This window comes from Hippocampus comes, unplaced genomic scaffold, assembly GCF_001891065.2.
Source record: "Hippocampus comes isolate QL1 unplaced genomic scaffold, H_comes_QL1_v1.1 scaffold74, whole genome shotgun sequence".
NCBI classification, from domain to species: domain Eukaryota; kingdom Metazoa; phylum Chordata; class Actinopteri; order Syngnathiformes; family Syngnathidae; genus Hippocampus; species Hippocampus comes.
The window spans coordinates 442,401-463,727 of record NW_017804812.1 but is presented as its reverse complement, the minus strand read 5'-3'; the positions used below and the strand labels follow the sequence as shown (position 1 = coordinate 463,727).

The 21,327-nt window shown below is 48.3% G+C and overlaps 1 protein-coding gene and 2 long non-coding RNA genes across 4 annotated transcripts; 2 read left to right on the top strand and 1 right to left on the bottom strand.

Moving 5' to 3' along the window:
* Positions 1–186: 186 nt before the first annotated feature.
* wnk4a (WNK lysine deficient protein kinase 4a) lies at positions 187–21,194 on the bottom strand. 2 transcript variants are annotated; one of them, XM_019864690.1, is made up of 21 exons: positions 20,878–21,194; positions 19,822–20,371; positions 11,215–11,387; positions 10,905–11,125; positions 10,557–10,714; positions 9,451–9,539; positions 9,164–9,383; positions 8,297–8,618; positions 7,919–8,049; positions 7,628–7,701; positions 6,584–6,719; positions 6,364–6,480; positions 5,410–5,583; positions 4,971–5,022; positions 4,750–4,881; positions 3,789–4,489; positions 3,560–3,638; positions 2,210–2,663; positions 1,861–2,069; positions 1,485–1,579; positions 187–1,409 (listed from the first exon to the last, which is right to left on the bottom strand). In XM_019864690.1, the coding sequence occupies exons 2-21, from the start codon at positions 20,326–20,328 to the stop codon at positions 1,407–1,409; spliced, it is 4,047 nt and encodes a 1,348-aa protein (XP_019720249.1). In that variant the 5' UTR covers positions 20,329–20,371; positions 20,878–21,194; the 3' UTR covers positions 187–1,406. The 2 variants fall into 2 exon arrangements, with proteins under 2 accessions (XP_019720249.1, XP_019720241.1); XM_019864682.1 differs by having other exon boundaries at positions 187–1,405.
* On the top strand, positions 4,730–12,531 carry LOC109512781 (uncharacterized). Its single transcript, XR_002167591.1, has 2 exons — positions 4,730–4,839; positions 11,546–12,531. It is a non-coding gene; the product is annotated as an uncharacterized LOC109512781 (long non-coding RNA).
* Positions 18,645–20,229, top strand: LOC109512773 (uncharacterized). Its single transcript, XR_002167589.1, has 3 exons — positions 18,645–18,694; positions 19,784–19,920; positions 20,152–20,229. It is a non-coding gene; the product is annotated as an uncharacterized LOC109512773 (long non-coding RNA).
* Positions 21,195–21,327: the final 133 nt, after the last annotated feature.

Sequence of the window (21,327 nt, the reverse complement as noted above, 5' to 3'; positions counted from 1 at the left end):
CTGGGTGGGTTTTCTCCGGGTACTTTGGTTTCCTCCCACATTCCAAAAACATGCATACCCGAAGACAGTTGGGATAGGCTCCAGCACGCCCGCGACTCTCGTGACAATAAACGGATTAGAAAATGGATGGTTGGTTGAAGAAGCATGACATTTCACTAAAACAATCAGTGAAAAAAAAGATTTTTCTTTTTGTATTTCACTGAATTCATAATTAAGTTTAGGCATTTTAACGTGTGATCACTCATGAATTATTTAAATAGGATCTTTGTATTTACTTAAAATCATTTTAATCATGATTTAGCTCAGTATCACGACCGAGATTGAGCTGCTCCAGTCCAGTTGCACTCGTGGGAATGACCCAATTAAATTGTGAGCCTTAACGCAAAAATAAAAGATGACAATTTCCCGGATTTCCGACTTTTTCGGGTCAATGACCATTCACTGATATTTTTTTGTGGTTCATATCGTTGCGGTCGAGCGAGACGGAAAAGGAAGAGGGAGCGTAACCCGCTGTTTGGCAATTACAGAGTGGGGCGCCATTAAGAGATTTACGATCCGCCGAAGGTTTTGGTGTTTGAAAACAAGAGTTTTGGGCCTTCTCCATTGTGCGTCCATGAAAGGTAAGTGGCATTATCATTTCATGTGTCGTGTTCATTTATTGGTTGAGTTTAATTCCTGTTGTTACTATCGATGGACTTGCCCTAGCGTTAGCATTAGCTGGCGCTAGCTAAATTGGCTTAGCGCAAATTGTCAGTCGTGCCTCGTTTACCTCGGTTAATGTGCCTTATATCTGTTTGGTGTATTTTAGCACATTAGTATCCATGTTTGGACCCCCCGCCCCATTCCCTTAGGTTTTGCGGGTACACCACCCCACCCCGACAATTAAGGTTTAACGTCTATTTTCTCAATCATCCTTTTCATCCCCGTATAACACAATGGAAGTCCGGGTTTTGAATTTCAGTGAGTCTCAACATTTTTCCCCTCATAAAAACGCAATGAAAATGCACTTTTGTTACATTTCTGATCTTCTAAAAGGACATTCAAAATTGATTGTTCGCTCCTTGGCGGAGGTTTGTGCGTTTCAATGGTTTTTCTTCAGCCATCTCACGGGTTCTCATCTCTGCCTGTCACAGGATGGCTGGCGTCAAAACGAAATTGGGGAGAAAAAAAAAGAACAAAACATGTACAATGCAATTGGAAGGCGCTGAAAGCATGGAATCAACTGGTGTCCACTTCACTGAGCAGGTATGACTTGTTATTCCCAAAATGTGTCAAATTAAACTCCTGAACATTTTGGAGGATGGGCTGCGGCATGTCGTTCAATGTCATTTTCTTTAAAACCCCAACCTTCAACTTCAGGATGCCGTCAGATGAGGTAGTCCGGATTATTCAACGATTGCTCGTTCTTACTGGGAAAGAGATGCAAGTGAGATCATAAACCAAGCAATCAGGAAGGGGAAGTGCACCAGCACACAGGCTCTCACCATTCTGCTAATGTCTGAGGCGAAGGTGACGCCTTTGCTGTGTTTGTCCTGGGAGCTGCTGCTGCTTCCTCCCAAAGAGTTTCTTCTGATGATCCCTAAAATGTTACATGTTAGAAATTAATTTAAACACATCACAATCGAGGACTTGGGTGATGTGGCCTTAAAATGAACGGAAATATTTTTTCTGTCCTCCTTGAAATGAATGGAAATGCCAAGAATCCATTCCAGCCTCCCCGAAGAAGCCTGGCTGTATTTATTTCTTAGTAATTAATCTATAAAATGCATTCACCCCCCAATCCTACCCGATAAAATGCAAGTAAGCTCCATAGTGGCTTTGAAGTGTATCATAGCAACCACTTGTCCGACGTGACGTCACCTTGGATGGGCTGCATGTCCAAGCGCTGGAGGCTGTTCCGGCGTGACGGCGGCAAGCCCCCCGCACCCTTGGACAAGCGACGTTGACGGCTGGACAACATAGCGGCCGGGGAAACGATGCCCGGTGGGGGGACTTTGCCCATCTTTTCATACAAATCCTCGATCTCCCGCTTCTGAGCTGCTTGAAGTTCCTGAACCTCAGACAGATGTCTGTAACCACAGGAATGCGCGTTAATACGTGACTTCAAGCTCAAATAGTGGTGCACGTCTGGATAAACGTGCAGTACAGTCCAGGTTCGTAGGAGCCAGCTGGGGCAGTGATCCGACCTGGAACCCCAATAGTCACTCACTTCTCTCGGAGCTCCTGGAGCTCATCCAGCATGTCTTTGTCGTCGTCGCTGTCCGAGTCATCGCTGCTCATGTAGGAAGCGTTGTGATTGTAGGTCATGGTCCACAGGTGGTGAAGTGCGTTGCCGTACTGCGGGCTGCCGGCCGCGCCGTCCCACAGCCGGCCTTCTGCCTCGGGCGTCGTCACCGACAGCCCGCTGTCCGCGGACGTGCCTATCAGGCTGAGGCTGTGCGCCCGCCTCCGCCCGCGTCTCCTCACCCTCGGGCGCTCCTCCGCCACCTCCTCCTCCTCTTCCTCCTCCCTCATGGGGATGGAGGCACCCAGGCTTTTCTCGGGTTGGCCGTGCCCTTCTTCGGTGCTGCTTGTGTCCCCTTGTGGCAGCGAGGCAACGACCGGGTCGTCGGCGCTGGGCGACACATGGAAACGGCCCACCGTCACAGGAGCGGCCGGACCTCCTGAGCGCGAAAAGGAAAACGTCTTCATAATTGGCTCCTCTTTAGGTCTATAGTTTCTCTCGCAGTTCACGAGGAGGAACGTGTAGGGGCTGTTGATGTGATCGTGCGCGGCGAATCAACAATGACCGGTTTCTAATCGAATCAGTCGAGTGTTTGATCACAAGGGACCAATCAATCACCAGCGGATAGATGACTGACTAGCTAATCATTGTTCTTCAACAACTAATTTCTTGAGGCTATATGCTTGTGACGTTAGGTTTGCTTGCTGGGTCAAATTAAATTGTTTACACGGTAGCATAATCAGTAATGCTTTCAGCTCCAAGCTAGTAACGTTGGAAACATTTTATGTTTGCATGTAATTCAATTACGTTTAGTGTATGGAGTTCTGCGGTTATCATTCCTGGTACTCTCCTGTTCTTAAGAGTGGAATTAAGGCCCAACGGCCTCAGTCTGTCCGCGAGACGTCCTTGTAGCAGTAAACCACACGGTGAGGGTTTAGGTTGGGCGCATGCAAACAGAGTGACTTTGTTTAGAGTCTAGAAAGACAGACAGGTGTGGGAGGGGGGGGGGACGCCTGTAAATGAGCACGTCTGGGCGCCCATTGGTCGCCACCGGTGGGCAGGGGCCGCAGTGGCACGACTCCCACACGGGACGGAACATTTTGCTACCGCACCAGAGATTACGCAATGGCTCCTGGGGCAATCGGCAGTGGTGTCAGCGAGGAGGAGGAAACGGGTCAAAAAGCAAAAGCGGCACGTATTTAGAGGGAAAACAAGGTAAACAATGGCCACTGTGTGTGCATAAACAAGCACGTGTGCTTTTTATTTTTTTTGTTTGCCCTGCAAACAAGCGTCTCATTTAACAGGCAAATGATGACGATTTGAACAATTTCTTACCCGAGGGGCTCAATGGCGACACTTTTTGGGCCGTCGGACTTCCGGCGTTCAGTTCGGACAGAGTGCTGATGGATGATAACTAGACAGGAGTGAAAAATCATAATGAGTTTCTTGGTTGAGGCCTGCAAATCCCCGAGCTGACGCCAGCTTCAGTGTTATTCATAAAATTGCAATAAAAGCGATTGCTTCGCATTAGAATGTGACGATAAAGCAGCTAATTGAGACTCACGGTGCTCTCCGGACTGCCTGTTGGCGAGGGTGACAGATCCGACAACGAGGTCGAACTGGGCACTTGAGATAGGACCGGAACTTGGCCCAGGAAAGGTCCGAGGTCCTCCTGAGGGGGTCTGGGTGAAGCGGGAGATCCGGCCTGTTGCAGTGGCGTGTTTGGCGGGGTAGCAGGGGACGTGTCATGCCAACATTGAGGGAATACATCCATCGGTGGCGTGTTCCCAGAGCTCGGGTAGACGTTTGTGGGGTACGGCACCTCCATTGTGGGGGTCTGGTAGCAAGGGGGGTACTGGAACGCCGACTGCGGGTGGAAGTCCCCGTAGGAGGGCATTCCCTGCTGGGCTGGAGGGATGAACGACTGCGCCATGCTCATCGCCATGGAGATGACGTTGGCCAGCGAGAACAGCGGCTGGCTCTGCGGGGGCCACATACAGGGATGCGGGGGCGCGGGCGACGCCCCGGATGGGCTCTCTCTGTCATTCAAGAGGTTCGGGGAGCCCGGCGGTACCGGGGAAGGGACGGATGGAAAAGTGGGGCTACTGGACGCGCGGGCGAGGGGGGGATGGAGGCCGCCGACCGCCGTGGCCCTCGGTTTAGGGGAAGCCGGCCTGGCATTGTACTGGAACGGGAAGTTGCCCATGTAGGGCATGTGGCAGTGGGGCAGGAGGGAGGCGGTGTGGTGGTAAGCGAGAGGAGAGCCTGGAAGACAAACATGTGCAATCAATCTACGCGCAGTCTTTCCTCGGCCTTCGTGTGGGGCGTACATCCTTCAATGGTTTCACAAAGATGTTTTGTTCCTTGTTTATTGCAATTCCGTCACCATCGTGACTGCGAGGGGAGCGCAAATGTATCCCATGTGTGCTTCCTGGGACTCGTTTTGCTCCTCATTTGCACTTGCCCTGAAACGTTCCTTTTTGTGTTTGCGCGGGGCCCTGAGGCGGCGGATTCTCGACATTCACCTGGCGCGTTGTGGAACGACTGCGAGCGGACGAGCGGTCGCCCGGGCGAAGTCGCGTTTGGGGCGAAGACGTCGCCGTCGGCGCACGGAGGTGAGGTGCCTTCCTCAGCGCGCGGATTAGCCACAGCGAAGTCTGAGGCGCACACAAAAACACCCGAGTGTGAAACGAGACATGATGACATCATAAATATGTCGCACAGAAAATATGAATCGCTGATTTACCGGGCAGGGAGGAGAAGTGAGTTCGTGGGAGGCTCTGACTGTACAGATCCGGCTGCAAAAATAAAAAGAGAACCTGGGCGTGAACTAACTACTTCTTAGTTACTGTACGCACTCCTACATTTACAGTAAATGTGGATGCTTCATCACTGATTAACAGCAAGATTTTTTTTATTTTTTGACGTTGAATCACACAGGAACTCTTGTAGTCTGTGTCTATTTGCATCCCGAGGCCTCGTGAGTTTGTCCAGCTCCCTTTTGGGACTTTATCTGCCCAAAAGTCTCCAAATAGAATCTGACCTCAGACGCAAATCTACCACAAAGCAGATACCTGGAACCCTCGCTCGCACAAACGAGCTTCTGACGCCGTGACATCATGACTATGCGATGAGGAAGCGTAGAAACCAAAACGGCCCGTTGTCAGACACACGCTGTCGCTGACCTGCGAGGAAGAGAGCGGGTTGGCTTCGCTGTGGAAGGCAGGCTGAGGAGGACGCTGCTCACAGGGGTGCACCGGCTGCTCTTTGGCCATGAGCGCCTCCGCCCGCTTGATGATATCGCCCATTCGGTAGATGAAGCCCTCCTTCTCCGACGGCAGGATGAACTCGTTGTGCACCTGCGACGTTCAAATACTGTTTGTGCTCTAAAATATACGCTTTCGCCACTAAAAGTTGGATGCCCCTTCATTTATCCAACTACAGCAATTAGAGGCATTTCCGACGTGGGTTCTGTGTAAAAGGTTAATTCTAAATGTTAAGCAAGAAAACTTTGCGGCTATTGTAAATATGCTTTACTCCCAATGCAAGTACAGTAATATGCGTGGGATTTGTTTTGGCAGTTGGCCATGTTCATCCTCATTCACTTCCCTGTCAAGCGTTGTTTTGGTTGCATTTTAGTTGCACTCATGTGTTGACATGTATCGCCAAAGTCCCAGCTTCTCCCTTGTAAAAGTACTTCATTTGTATTTATAGTACATACAAATGGATCATTAAGTGCAGAGCGTGAGTAAATGTACTGTGACCGCGAAGTGGACAGGACGTTCTATTTCTGCGTCCAGCCGGCAATTGTACTCCTCCTCCTGGCTCATTACTCCTTCCCGGGTGGGAGGAAAATCTCTCCCAGTGAGTAACGGCAGTGTGCCGCACACGCTCGCTGACGGAGTAGCTGTCAGCAAGCTTTCATTCCGTGCCAACCCGACCGTGCCAAGATACCATCAACGCTCACTCATTTTGTGAGGTACAAATCAATCAGTCGCGTAAAGAGCCAAGATACGATAAGCGGGGGATTTCTTTTCAAGATTCAATCAGGTGTAGGGTGCATTAAGCGTGATTTCTGAGTGTTAAAAATCGGGAATTGAATTACGACAAGTACGTGGGTGGCGGTGCCTGTCACCCACCATGACGGCGGCAATGTCATCCGGGTTGTCTCCGTCCAGGTCGAACTTGAACGTCACCATCTTGTCGTTGTGTGTCTGCAGCTGACACTCCACCACCCGGTCGACTTTGTCAGATAGCTGCAGCGGAGTGGGGGGCCGGGGGGGTTAACACGTGCGATTTGTGATGAGGCTAAATTGCTAATTGTCCAAAACTACTCAGCAAACTGTGACATCATCGTACCCCGGTGATGCGCAGCCTGGAGCGTACCCGCCTCCTGAAAAGCTTGGCGGCGGTCCGCCTGGCCACCGTTTTCTCGCTTTTCTCCGGCACTCCCTCGTAACCGTCGCTCAGGCCCGAGGTCACGTCAGAGGCGTAGCTGTAAAGGAGGGGAAAAAACCCCAATGGGCTCTTGGCATTTAGGGGTAACAGTGGTCATTGTTGGATTCAAATGTATTACCGGTAAATTTTGTCATTTTTATTTTTTTAAGAGATTGTTACAAAGTGAAGATGGACGCTGACGGCGTCGCACACATGAAAAATCTTAAATCTCGATGTGCCCCTCAGGCATCTCGAAGGATCTCGTCCCATTCACGCTCTATTTCGCAGCAAAAGAACAAACAGAAAGCACAGAGGTGGACATGCAGACCTGTTCTACTTTTTGTCCAAGATCCTCGTGAATAGTCATCGCTAGCATGTGATGCTCAAGTCTAAACAAACAAATGTGTACTCGTGAGGAGCTGGTCTCTCCGGCGTGTGTGTTGAGTAAATACGATAAACACGTTTGAGGTTTCAGAGAAGCGTGGAGAACATCTCGTGTACATTTATTTTATTTTTTAAATAGCCTTCGCCGAGGCTAATTGCGTTTAAGGCTGCTCAAACATTTACGGGCTTGGCAAGAAACTTCTTACAACCGCTTTCACGTTACGAGCATTACATTTTTTTCCTCCATGCAGGACAGGCGTTCTCAAAACGTTACTTCTTAGAGGGTGGGGGGGATTTTTTTCTGATTTTTTATTTATTTATTTATTTTTTATGCCAATTAAACGTAACTACCACAAATGACCCTTAATGGCGTGGGAAGTATTTACTTTTGGAATATTTCAACCTCAACATTGACGATCTGTGAAATAGCAAAGGACTTAACCAAAGTCAATTTAATGAACCCTTTCAGGGACAGCAGTTACTTCAGTGGACAGCTTATCATGTAATCAGATTACAGGGCGCATGAAAGGGTCTTTCCTGCCCCCTCAGCCTTTTTGTGCACGAGGAACAGGAGTTGCGTACCTGTCCCCGGGAGAGTTGAAGCCATTCGGAGATCCTGGCTTGACGCTTTCCATTTTGTTGGATACGGCAATGCTCTGAAAATAAAATGCAGACTGACTTCAGCCATCCATTATTGAAAAACAACAAGAATAAACTCATTTAAAATATAATTAAAATAACTATATTTACAGAAAATGATTGTTTTTTTTCCTGAGGAATATTACCTTTATGATAACATGTCAATCAAAAGTGTGCCTTATCTTTTTAACTGAATTTTAGGATTGATTCTGAATCGGGATTCGGCCTACTCACCGAAGGGAAACGAAGCGCCGGGATGGGCAGGCCGTTTGTGGTCGAGGAGTGGGCGTAGGAGGCGGGGGGTGTGGCCTCCAGGGGGTCTTGAAGGCCGGGGGAGCTCAGGTCGCAGTCCGTCTCGCAGTCAGCTGTCCCAACAAAACACGCAGAGGGTTTAGCATGTGACGTGCGCACACAGATGCACATGTCAGACTTGATGACCCCGAGATTGTCTTTCTCAGTCTGATCGAATATTTGTCTGCATTTTTTTAAAAAAGGCTAAATATTGTGTTCTTCACGCCTCCCACGCGGCTCTGCGTGTCAGTCACAAGCTGACGATTATACACGCATGCTGCACTTTTAACAAGCGAGGCGTATTATGGAAAGCAGACGCACAATTAGCCGAGGAGAGGCTGTTGTGGCGGATGTGAAAGGGCTGGTCGGCCTCGGGCTCTTCCGTCTCTGCGGGGCAGCCGGAGCTGACGCCGGAGTCGGCCGAGCTGGTGACGGGGGACAGGAGGGGGGAAGGCAAGGGGGCCGGCGGCGAGGGGGATTCGCCGGCCGCGATGTCGCCGACTCGCGGGGAGGACGAACGCGGCCTCCGCTCCTCGGCCTGCCGCCTCAGCTTTTCCCGTTGGCGCTTGATGGCCGTCACGCGGTCCCGGATGGCTTTGGCCACTAGCTTGAAGTCGGCCTCGCACACGAAGCCCAGCACCACCTGCGTAACAAGCACACGGACAGACGCACACGTGGTCAAGGCGTAACAGTGAATGGTTCAATGTGTTCACGATATACACTTTACTCGATAAGGAGCCAAGTTACGACCACTGATCTGTAAAACGATGTTCGAGTTTTAGTGAAAATAACACAAGGAGCAGGAAAAAGCCTTTAAAAAAAAAGATGTCGTCCCACCCAGCGGCGTTTTGGCAGCTGGCTCGAAGCCGAGCGGGACATCGAGTCCAATGCCGCCCCTCAACAGCCGGGTCGCATTACGACATCCGCCTGTCATTTCAAATTTGATCTCGATGAAAAGCCAACGCTTTTCATTAAAAGTCACCTTTACGGCCACGGTTTTATAAAAGGGCTCCTTCCGACTCACATTTCCTTCCAGTGGAAAAAAAAAACACGCTCTGTCCTTGCGCGACATTGGGTGTTATCTTCACGCCTGTCAGGTTTCAAATTAGCTGTCACAACAAACAACGTAACATTGTTGTACTGTGACAGTTGATGACCGCCTAGCAACAGAATGTTGGCGCTCCTCACCATCTCCTGCGCCACCTCTTCGGGGACGTCTTTGTACAATTCAAAGAGGAACTCGATGGCGTTGTTGTCCTTGTACTTTCCGTGGAGTTTCTTGGTGTCGTCCATGCGCAGCCACAGCTTCAGGCCAGACTTGAGCGCGTCGTCCTCCTCGGCCAGCTCCACGTGCACGCCGTGGTTCTCCTGGAAGAAGGGGTGCTCCAGCAGATCCTGGATGGTATACCTGTGGCGGCGTTGGGTTTTAGAAAGAGATCGCGTGTGATGTCACGAGGCAGGGAGGACGGCTTCACCTTTCATCGTTGTTCATGCGAATGCAGCCTTCGATGATCTCTTTGAGCTCCGGCACTTTCACGTTGTAGAAGCTGTCGGGTTTTATGCCCTGAGCAGACAGAAACACATACATAGTCAAGGACATGACAAGGTCACAGCATTTGTGATACAAAAGCCAAACAGTGGGCACAACTATTCCCGCTCACATTCGCACTTAGGGACAATGTTGAGTCTTAAATGATCCGAACAAGCACGTTTTGGGAATTTGGAACCTCTGAGCGTTATCAGGAGAATGCGGCTCGATGAGCGCAGCCGTCTGAAGCGCAGATGAGCGGGGAGGGGGAGGCGAGGTCAAAAAGATCGGCGGGCCCGCAGAGCAGCGGCAGGCCGAGGTGAAGTCAAAACACGACGCAAACTCGGCTTTGCGCGTGTTGTTATCTGACACGTCGCACAGTCGCGCGACGGGATTCCATCATCCGCTTGTTGGGAGAGGAGCTAAGAAGCGAAATCCTGAGGTTGGTTTGGGGGTATATTTTTTTTTTTGTATTATTTACAACAAAAAAAAAATACAATTGTGGACCAGTTTCAAGCACGGCACGGGTCAGTATGTCACACGCAGGCCAAATTAGCATGTCCAGGTGTTCCTATTAATGTGGCCTGTCGGAGCCAGTTGGCCAGCACCCGCCCTCACAGCTGGTGTCACGTTTGCGCCGTGGTCTCCCCGCGGCACGCCGGCATTTGTTTATGAGGCGCGCAATATAACATTACGACGTGTGCGAAAAAAACCACGCCGGCATTGCAGCGCCCCCGACTTTCAAGCCGCATACCGACGGTATCCACTTGACACGTTCTAACTCTGCATACGTGATGTAACTCGATGCCTCGCAGCATCGGCGAACGGAGACAGGATTTTCCAAAACACATCATTCCCGCCCGTCGTTTCGTCGGCGCCAATGTGCACGCAGACATTTCACGTCACTACTCCAATGTTTTTGTTTTTGTTTGTTTTAACTGTAACTGAGTTACTGAGCAAGTTAACAAGTTAGAGACACTGCTTTGTCCCGTGTAAGGACATTCCGACAATCGCTAAAGACTTGAGATACATGAAGAGGGTTCCATTACTCACGCTGGTGACTTTGCGGTAAATCTGTGCAGCATTTTGACATTCAGAGTAGGGATACTCGGAGGTGGCCATTTCCAGGATGCACATGCCGAAGGCGTAGACGTCCACCGCCTCGTCGTATTTCTCCTCGTACATCTCGGGGGCCATGAACTCGGGCGTTCCTGTCAACGTGATGGTCGGCGACGTGAAAACGAGAACAAAAACTCGATTGATTTTCAGGCTGGCCACATCATCCGCAAGATGGTCTTCCCAATCCAGTATTGCGAGGGATTGAGAACCATTATTTTGGATGCAGGTTTACGCTAAAAGCTAAAGTTTGTCGGCCATGTCCGGAGTTAGTTGCGAGCTCACCGATCACACTTTTGGCAAAAGAGGCGCTCTTGAGCGTGGCCAGTCCGAGGTCACCGATCTTGACGGAGCCGGTGGGCCCGGTGATAAATATGTTGTCGCACTTGAGGTCTCGGTGGATGATGGGCGGCGTGCGCGTGTGCAGGAAATGGAGCCCCTTCAGGATTTGACGGCTCCAGCGTTGCAGCAGCTTCGGCTTCATCTCCTTGAACCTTTTCAGATAGCTAACGAAAAAAAAAACGGTAAAGGGCATATCATTGAGCTGCCTTGCTGTTTTTCCATCCCGGCCCCAATGAGGTGGGTTGGGACTCACGTCTTGAGCGTGCCGGATGTCATGAGCTCGGTCACCAGGATGATGCACTTGTGGCCCTTCACCGTCGACTTCCACGAGTCGTGAAAGCGCACGATGTTGGGATGCTGGAGGCCCTTCAGCATCTCCACCTCCTCGCTGAAGCGCTGCCGCTCTGCCTTGGTCAGCTTACGAGTCTGTGCACATTACGGGCGTTATCGTATTTGGGGTGGTTGGTAGCATAACATTTTATGAGCAGAAAAGACATCGTAGCCTAATTTACTGTTACAATATCCATTAAAAAAAAAAAGTCATGTGCATGCTAAATTTTTTTCCCCTTCCTTTGTCTGTGTAGATTCTCCGTCATCCAGGACACTGTAAAGCGCAGAAGCTCGATCAAGGTAAGTGGATGATCGATACCTCTTGGGAGTCAAATCTTGGTAAATTAGGCTACTAGACTTACGACATCATTAAACGACGCCAGATTGAAAAGCGAACATGAAAGGCTGTAGCGCAGCAGTTCACATGTGCTACCAGTTAACCCGCAGCGTCAACATGTTTAAGGAGCACCGAGGGGGGGCGGCGCCGCGTATGATTACATAACTCGTACAAACAGTGGTTTGATAAAATGGCTGTTACTTAAGTTAATTAGCAGCAGTCGTGGAAACCACAAGCTCGTCCACCCCTGGTTGTGTAATCGCAACGGTTTTCAAAAAAAAAAAACGGGAGTCGGGACGGGGGTATTACAGGTTTTGAGTCCCGTCACCACCAATCCATACAAGCACTTCAACACTGCGATGACGCCACACGGACAAAGACATTTCTTGTGCTTCCTCCGTGTTCCCTGAAAGGAGCAATTTAGGAGCTTAGCGGAAACATCTCGGGAGACTTTGCCGCCATGAATCACGCATTCAGGATGAATTCAAGGGGGAACATAGTGTGTGTGTTTGCGTTTGGAATTGAGTTGAGGATACCCGCAAACCAAACCTGCCAACCCCTCTCCCACTCCACTACCTATCCGTGAGTCTCTCAAATGTCAGGGGAGCCTTTTTGGAGCTGGGGGGGCAGCTCTGAGAGATAAAAATCAGCTTACAGGCGGGAGGTTGTAGCCGACACGTACAGTAGTAACACACACACACACACAAACTCACTCGCACAGGTTGTTGTTGAGCAATGGCGTGTTTAGAACTTCTAACTTAATCTAATTAGACCTCCTTAAAGCACGACATGGGCGAGCCGTTTGAGCGTCGTGGTGGGTGATTAATCGATTTTATCAGTTAATTTGAATGTATTTATCAGGACTGAGATTTCAGAGTTCAAAGCACAACACCACGAGGGGGGGCGGGGGCGAAGCAGGAGAGACTCGTCGACAACAGAACAGCCAAGCAGCGTCAGAATGTTAATTTAAATGTTTGCGCAAAAAAGAGACATTGCTTTTATCAAAGTATAGATTCACATTTAGTTAATGCTCGGGGAAAAAAAATGTTTCACGCTTTTTTTGCCACGAGAAGGGGAAAAAAAAGCAAATTCCAAAAGGCAAAAAACACAAAGAGCAAACCTTGTTTTGAAGAGTGACTTTCTTCAGCATTCAAATCAGATTTTTGGGGAAACCAATCTGACATTTTATTTTACGGCCATATGACCGCCCCAGATGAGTGCCGAAGTTCAGATCGTGACACTCTTTAGGGCTGAGTGTGCATGTCCCAAAAGCCGAATAAAGCCAAAACCGCAGGATTTTTTATTTTTTTTTTTTTAGCTCAAGCTTGGCTTGACACACAGGAGTGCAAACCTACAGAATACACAAAATGGAAGGATTTGTTGAAAAAGTCCACTTTCCACTATGGACCACAAGTGTGGAAAAATAATCTTCACCACCAGAAAAAAACCCCCACAAAAATGAGACAGTGGAGGAAAAGGCCAACTTGAGGGGGAAAAAAATTGAGTTTACAATTTGGCTGAGAACAAATCCAGCTCATGTTATATATATGTCAACTACTACTACCATTACGAGGCGAGTTAAAATCAAATCTTTTTTTTTTCCATCACAAAAATCCCATTTTAACTTATTTTCCCCATTTGCTAATACAGACAGCGAATGACAATGATTAAAAATGACCTTAGCTTCTTTTATTTCCTTTCTGCGATTTTATTTTTGCTTCTTTTTTTTTCTTTTCTTGGATTTGTTTTTCTCCTGATGGCAAACAAGCCTTCAAACAGTCCCCCCCCCCAGCCCCCACCATTGCAACAGCAACTACAATTTGCATTTACAATTCTGAGGGAATGTCTGTGGAACATTGCAACTGTGTGCTTGTTTTGAGGCGGGACTGGTCTAATGTCTGGCAAGACTTTTATTGGCGGACAACAGAGTTCTAGCTTTGGCCAAAGAAGGAATGGTCTGGAGAGGAACGTGCGAGGCTCCTATCCAACTTTTCCATGACACATTTGGCCGCACAACAACACACACGTACTCACTCGTTGGCACACAACTGTGTGATAATGTCCAAAAAAGACGTGTGTGTCCAAAATTTGATTTTTTTTTTTCGTTAAACCAGTTTATTGCACATTACATAAATAAAAAAATATTGATTAGGCTGTATATAATATAGTATTTAGAAAAATCATATAAATTATTATATTCGTACTAGTAAAAAATTGAAAAAAAAAACGATCCACAATTTTTTTTGTATTTGAAATTAAAATATAAATAAATATGTTGGTCATTCAAACAAAAAGTGTCAGCAAAAATATGATTTATATTATTTATAATATATGTTATGTATTATTATATAACAGATGGGCCACATGTACACACCGACCTCCCCCACTTGTGTGCGCACAACCAGACCTGGAGTGTGTGCTGCATAACGTACAGGAAAGCATAAACATCCAGCAAGCGTATTGCCACGAATAAATGTGTCTCAGCTTTTCCATCATCTCTTGCAGCTGCATGTTAGCGGTGGGGGGACCCCTCAGGGGACTGCTAGGTGCCACACGGGCGCTGTTACATAAGCGGCGTGGAACGGCGGAAGCATTAGGCTGGCTGGGAGACAACCCCCCCGACTCCCTGTCAGCGCCCCTATTGTGACAACCGCTGCACGAAAACAGCAGCAAACACTTCCAGCGGTGGGCCAGAAAGTAGGCAGGGGTGGGGGGGAAGACTTCCAGTCACTGAGACTTTAATGTTGCCTCTAGCGAGGCTTAGTAGATTTAGTGGATCGCTTTATTACCTTGGCCAAGGAGATTATGCTTTCATCGCATTGTTTACTTGCTTGTTAAGGAGTCCACTGATGTACATGACTTTAGATTGACAGTAAATTTCAACTGGCGGTGACAATAAACAATTAGGAGAAGCCGCTTTTTTGAAGGCTTGTTCACTGCCACCAAATAGCACGAGCATCAAAAATTTTTGCCTGCATGTTAAAAAAAAAGCGAAATGACGGATGGCTTAAATCTCAAACAACGATGTCTAGTCACTCGTATCTCTTTTGACCGAAGGGATATTTTTCAAGACAAAACACTTATTTTCAGATTTTCTATCAAGAAATAGATTTATTTTTAAAAACACAGTATTAAAGAATTAAAGCACATCCCCAACGTGCAGAAAAAAAATGCAAAAACTTGTTCGGAATAACGCCATCATTTGGTTTTCTTATCAGCCCAGTGTAAAAATTAGTTAAAATCTGAAATGAATCTAGATTGTATTTGAAGGTCAAATCACCCAGCCCAATGTTCCCCGCAAATGTTGGATTAAGGTCAAAGACAAAGAGGCGGTAACCTGGCAGGTCCGAGGCTGACCGACACACACTTTGTATTGACACGCGCATACAGTGCCGCCATTGAGGTGCGTTTGCGGCTGAGAACTGAGGCGCCAGTGTACAGCTACCAAGCCGAATCTGACGTGCAAATGGGTTGGGTGAACATTTGGTCTCCAGAGAACAGGTCACGTACTCGCCATCCATCACCCTGTAAAGTTTGGGACAAGCTTCACCTACGGCACAACAACAAAATTAGCCTTGCTCAAGTGGATCCGCGAAAATGAACGAAATTGCTCTCATCGATGCCTATTGAAGCAACAAGATAGCCGCACGGCACTACCTGTCTAAATTAAGCTCCTCATTTCACTTTGACATAGTTCTTTGGAACCAGGATGCCACAAGATGGCATCAAAGCACAGCTTTTGTCCAAATGAAGCTAAGCTAAATGCTTGATCACAAATCCGTCCTTAATTTTTTTCCAAATGAAGCGACCAAGGAAAAGTAGTGCCATCCCTAATCACGACATAAGAGGACACTAACAAGTACCGATGTGGACTGCACTGGATGTGGCGCATCTCAGGAAGTGTTGCATCACTGTGTCCCAGAGGCCCCAGATTAGCCTATTTACTCGGTTATTCTTAACAGGCCTGAAAACCGGCTGGTGTTTCCTGTCACTCAAGACGTGTCTATAAACTGCACTTAAGCCTTACCGCCCCTGAGCTGCCATCCACCGACTCCTACTGACCTGTAAAACTTGCCCGCCTCACGTGTAAGAGATGACAAGACAAACATTTATTTGTTAGTTGTACACTAAAATGTCGCTTAAGGATGATTAAATTTGTAGAAGTGTAGCGGAGGGACTTTACTGGGAAACAATGAGACCATTGTAACTTATGTGAAATTAACATGTGCGTTCGTGTGTGTGTGTGTGTGTGTGTGTGTGTGTGTGTGTGTGTGTGTGTGTGTGTGTGTGTGTGTGTGCGCGTGTGTGCTCATGCGTGTGATGCATTGAGAAAGTTCAGTTCCAGTAGATTCTAGTTGGCAGCGAACACTTGCAGTAAATACACAGGTCAATTGTGTTAGCCATTGAAATGAGAGATTTGCGAGTGGGTGTGTACGAGAGGCAGGCAAGCGGTGAGGCGATTAGAAAGTTCCGGGAGGTTTGAGGAGAAAATATATGCGCACAGGAAATAGACCAATCACATTAGCCAATCGAATCACAAATTTCCGAGTAGCTCTAGTGGGGAGGGGAGGGGTGCTATGAGGCACTCGTGTCCTGGTGGTCACAAGTGACTCAACCTACACGGTCAGGTGTCCGTCAAGGCGGAGGGCTGATGTGACAATTGTGTGCTCTTTAATTAGTTTTGCTGGGAAAATTGATCCGAAAAGAAAAATGTACAGTATTTTGCAATTTGGAAGTATAGAGACAGACAGGTCTGTTTTGTTTTGGAGTTTTTTATATATATCCAGGTACTCACTCCCTTCCCTGTACATTCCAAAGCATGCGTGTTCGATGAAGACGAAATTATCCACAGTATTGACTGCAATGCTCGTTTGTGTATCTGCGCTCTACAATTGTCTGACAAGCAAAACAGCTGCGATAGGCTCCAGCTCAGCCACAGCCCAAATGAGGAAAAGCCGTTTAGATCATGGATGGGCGGCTCTTATTAGGAGTTGTGGCTGGACTGAGTGTCATCGGCATCCAGTTACACTCAGCTACACGGATCAGGTACACAGAACGGATCTGGTTTACAAAGCGCTGCTATGCAAAGACCACCTGTCACGTGACTCGTGCGCATGAAAGTTTGATGCCCGGGGGCCTCAATGAGAGCCAAAAAGGAGCGGGCGTTCTATCCGCCCGCCCCCGCCCCCTAAAAAAAGACTGGAGTACATGAAGGTGTCGTGTTGACGCAGAAAACACACGCTCTCCAAAATGGGTAATGGCCAATTCATGGCAGGAATGACCGGAGGTTACCCCCTCGGACCTGCTCGGGGGTTTGTTTAGGAAGCAGGACCGCCGCACTGTACATGAACACGTTTTCCCCCCCAACAGCCTCGCACTGTCAACACTGTAAAGAAAACACCTTGGCCCGGTCCATCAGTGGCTTTTTCTCCAGCCCCCCCCCCCCAAAAAAAAGGGGGGGCATGGTCAGCATTCACATTGCTGATGTTGATTGCAACGTGACCCAAAGCGCTCACGCTAAAGCAGCAGTAAGGAACAATCGCTTTTTGTTCCAGGGCTCGTGGTCGTGTCAAGCGTAAATATTTGCTCGCAGAGAATTCAGATGTCATTTTTTAAACTTATTTTTTGCACTGTGACCGTTGAATACAGCATTTCATGACCAAGCCACACTCGTCAATGAATGTGGCGTAGCCGCCACTCGACATCACCAAACACAAATATCCCCCACCCTCCACGTAAGCAGAACATTCGTATTTACATTTTTATCAGAAACTAACTCCAATCTGTGCTTGCATTGCAGCTCTGCTTACCTTTTGGCTTTGACGTTATTCCTCTCTACCTGTATATGAGGCATACAAGCCACAGCACCGCACTCGCGGTCAGGTATATTTCCTGGAAGGTGGAAAACATTCATCACGGCGGAAAGAGAAGGCCGCGTGAGGCCGGCATAAGTAATGCCTGCATGTACAAGACCTTAATGTCACTTAGCGAGCCAACTTTCCACTCGGCGTCTCTCAGGCAGCGAAGGCATTTCAACTAACTCTGTAAACGCAGCGCCAATCCAGAGACGGGGAAAAACATTGGAAAACGCACGCAAACTGATTCTTGGCCGTGCTATCACATTCCCACTTCCTCGATATCAGCAAGGAAACATGCAGCATTTGAATGTATATTTTTCACATGGGGGAGGGCCTTCGTGTCATATTCATTATGGGGGAGGGGGGGCCAGATTTCGGTGCGGCTGCAATGGCTACGTCGCTGTTATCAGGCAGAGCAGCCGTATCTTGGAGGGCAATGCCGCGTACACGCAACCAAAACAAATGAGCGAGTCAAGTGCTCCCCTGCGCAAAGAATCGGAGACGAGCCTCCTGATGTTGACGTCGCTGATAAAGGTGCCGCGTTCTTGATTTGCTGTGCAGTCCCGTCAAGATTGAATCAGCTTTTTTTTTGTTTGTTTGTTGTTGTTTTTTTTTTGTTGCTCACTGCTACTGCTGCACCTCTGACGTACGTCTCATAAATGTTTCCCTTTTTTTCCCGTCGTCATCCACGCTCCTTGTCAACAAATAAATCATGTAGGACAGGGGGTGGGTAAATTGTGGCTCGGGGGCCACATACAGCCCACTGCAATCTTTAATCCGGCCCACCGAGCATTTATATTGATAACCCTTCTTGAATAACGAGTTCATTCAAGTGTATTTATTGTTTCTTTTCTTAAATTAGGTAATTTGTTGCTAATAACAATTAAACAAACATATTCGTAAAACAAGATGTTATAATGGTCCCTGACGACACCGATGACATTTGAGAGCGCATCTCATTTTCAACTTCCAATCAACTTTTTGCCCGGCTCGCCGTCTCACGTCGTTCTAGCTGACCTGCAAGTGACGCGCCGCCGCCTGCTGCTGCATCAACACGGCCTTGGTCCTGTTTAGCCACCAACACGAGCCTCTGGTGTACCATGCAGGGCGTGGGGGCAGGCGGGGGGTAGGGGCGGTAGGGTCACGTGACTTGGAGTTTTCCGGGCACAACGGGCTGTCTCGATATCAACCACCTTGAAGCTCATGAGGTGAGATGAGAACGCTTAATGAGGGATCATTAAACGTTGGCTTTAATATCATATTATGACTTCATGTTGCAAAAATGTCTTATTGTCATGATATAAAAAAAAAACTCTAACCAACCTTTTTTTTTTCTAAAAGACAACTTTGCCACTCTTTTGGCATTTAGGACATGTGGTAATTTTGTTTGATTGGCATTCGGACTATGAGTGGTTCCTTGGAAAAACTGGACTGAGACGCGCCCCCCCCCCTCCCCCCTGATCTACTGTTGCGCCTGCCAGGCAGCAAAAACTGCCTGACCTCCGCCACACTTTTTAATGAATAATGAAAACTCTGTGTGGTTTAGCAGATTGCTGTTTAAGTGGAGCGTAATGTACTTTTCCTGGTTTGCAGCCCAGCTAAGTGGCTGGCAGTTGCCCTTTTTGTCCAGGTGATAAACGCCACCGTCTCCACCAAAATGACGACCGTGTGTGTGTACAGGCGCGCACGCGTGTGTGTCAGTGGCGCAGGGGTTTCGTCTGTGGCTGAGGGCACCACCCCTGAAAGCTCATTCGGCTACCAAGGCTGAAGTGACGCCGTCGATGTTAAACCTTTAAATCCTCCATTGAGCCACCAAAGCATGGCAAGAGGCAGCTGCTCCTCTTGACTTGTGTACATCACACACACACACAAGCGTGTTGAAGGCATGCGGAGAGCCCGCCCGGTTGTCAGTGACAACAGAGATTACCCAAGACCAAACTTGACATGGAGCCGCTCCAAGGTCGACAAGGAACGACATGCACCCGCGTGATTCATGTTCGCTTCTCCAACGACAGCCCAGTTGACTTTTTGAACCGAAGATGAGCGACGTACGTCGCTCGGTGTTAATGAGCCAAACGTGGACAAGCGTGGAATGTAAATATTTTGAGCAGATGAATATGTCTGCTGTCATTCTATTATGTGTTTATCCCGCGTTTCGATGGGAAAAGTCCATTTTTGGCCACTTGTTTTGCGATGGGCTTGAAAATGCAAATCCAAGCATGTTTCCATCGTTTGCAAAGTTGCCGGTCCACAAAATAAATGTACTTGCCTAAACCGCTCCATGACCTCTGTTGTAGACGCGAGACAGGAAGCTGACCATAAAAGGACATCCTACCTGAAGCTCGCACCAGGCCACCTCCACCGTGGTCTCCGTGTCGAGGCCCTTGTAGACGGTCTTGAAGGAACCCCTCCCGATCTCGATGTTGAACTTGAGGTAGCGGCCGTCAGGAGACGTTGCCACCGCTTTGGTCTCCACGTCCTCCTTTTCCTCTTCCGACCGCGGGTCAAAGTTCACCCGAGACGATGTCCACCGCCCTTTCCCCTGCGCCGGCTCACTGTCAGACTCGCCGGGCGAGCCGGCGACATCGGAAAGAGGGCTGCAAGGGGGGGTGTCGTCACGGGGTTTCTCCTCATCCTCCTCCTCTTCGGCTCGGGACTCGGGCAGGCTGAGGATGTTCTCTGCTGACCACGAGAGCGCTTTGGAGAGGGCGCCGCTGAAGAGAGGCGAGTCCACATCCACGCTGATCTTATGCAAGCCGTACGAATTGCGTCGCATGCCCAGACCATGTGGCTGCAAGCCTGGGAAGCCGCATCCGGCGATCTCCACCTGGGCGTGTGACATGCTGCGCCCGGCCACAAAGCTCCTGCTCTGGACTTGAAGGTGCCTTTGCGTATCATATAGTGACACATTAGCCGAGAGCATCAAACTGTCGCATTTCTATGGTCACGATATATAGAGTTAGCTTTTGTTTTTCTTCCTACAATGCATTTAATTTGATGTCAATTATACGCAGATTTTCGCTATTGGGCAGTTGGCCTGGTTCCTATTCATCGCGAGTAGCAGGGGTGAACTGTTACATCAGTGTGCTCAGTAGAGAAACAACTTGTCCCAGTGGTGTGATCATTGGAGTTAACTGTGAGAATAATAAGCCGCATTGACGATATCAGCACTTAAGTCGTCAGTAACAAATGATCACAGTGACCGTAACGTTGGTGATGAATATCAATGTGTCACATTGATATGATCGGTTGATTTAGTTGCATGCAACAATGTGTCACGCTGACTACTCGATGCAATCTGCACCGTAAATGTCAAGTCAACGACAAAAAAAAAAATACTTTTCTGGGAGAAGATAACTTTATAATGGAAAAAAAAACTAAGGGTACTCACTTGCTCCTCAAGCTGCGTCAAAATACATGTTCCTGCTTGTGAAAAATAGTCCAAGCTCGTTTTCAGGGAGATTCCTCAGCAGAGCTCTGGAGCAGGTTTATTAAATGTTCTGTATGAACCGATCTGTGCGAGCAGCAGCAGGATATATTCGAGAGAGCTCTCCTTCACTTAAATTAGCTCCGCCCCTGTACGCTCTCCGCCTCCTCACTGCTTTTGGTGATTGACCACAGGGAGGCGCGTAATCTTTCTCATCTGCAACACACACAGACACAAACAAGCAAGCGGTTTCCCTCATTTGACGCTTGGGAAAAAAAATATACACAATAATTCCTTCCAAATTAATATATCTGAGGGCCACGGGCCACAGTTTATCCCCAGAGCCAGTCGTGACATATACAAGCGTGCCCTCTGCTGGAGTAGATCTGTAATGACAACAACAGCAACCATTGA

What these genes read in the sequence shown, in the direction of transcription:
- wnk4a (XM_019864682.1), bottom strand. Translation starts at nt 20,328, where the DNA reads ATGTCACACGCCCAGGTGGAGATCGCCGGATGCGGCTTCCCAGGCTTG. An exon ending in AAGAGGTGGCGCAGGAGATG is followed by an intron (nt 8,619 to 9,163) that starts GTGAGGAGCGCC and finishes CTTGTTACGCAG; the next exon opens with GTGGTGCTGGGCTTCGTGTG. An exon ending in CTCCAGGAGCTCCGAGAGAA is followed by an intron (nt 2,070 to 2,209) that starts GTGAGTGACTAT and finishes CTGTGGTTACAG; the next exon opens with ACATCTGTCTGAGGTTCAGG.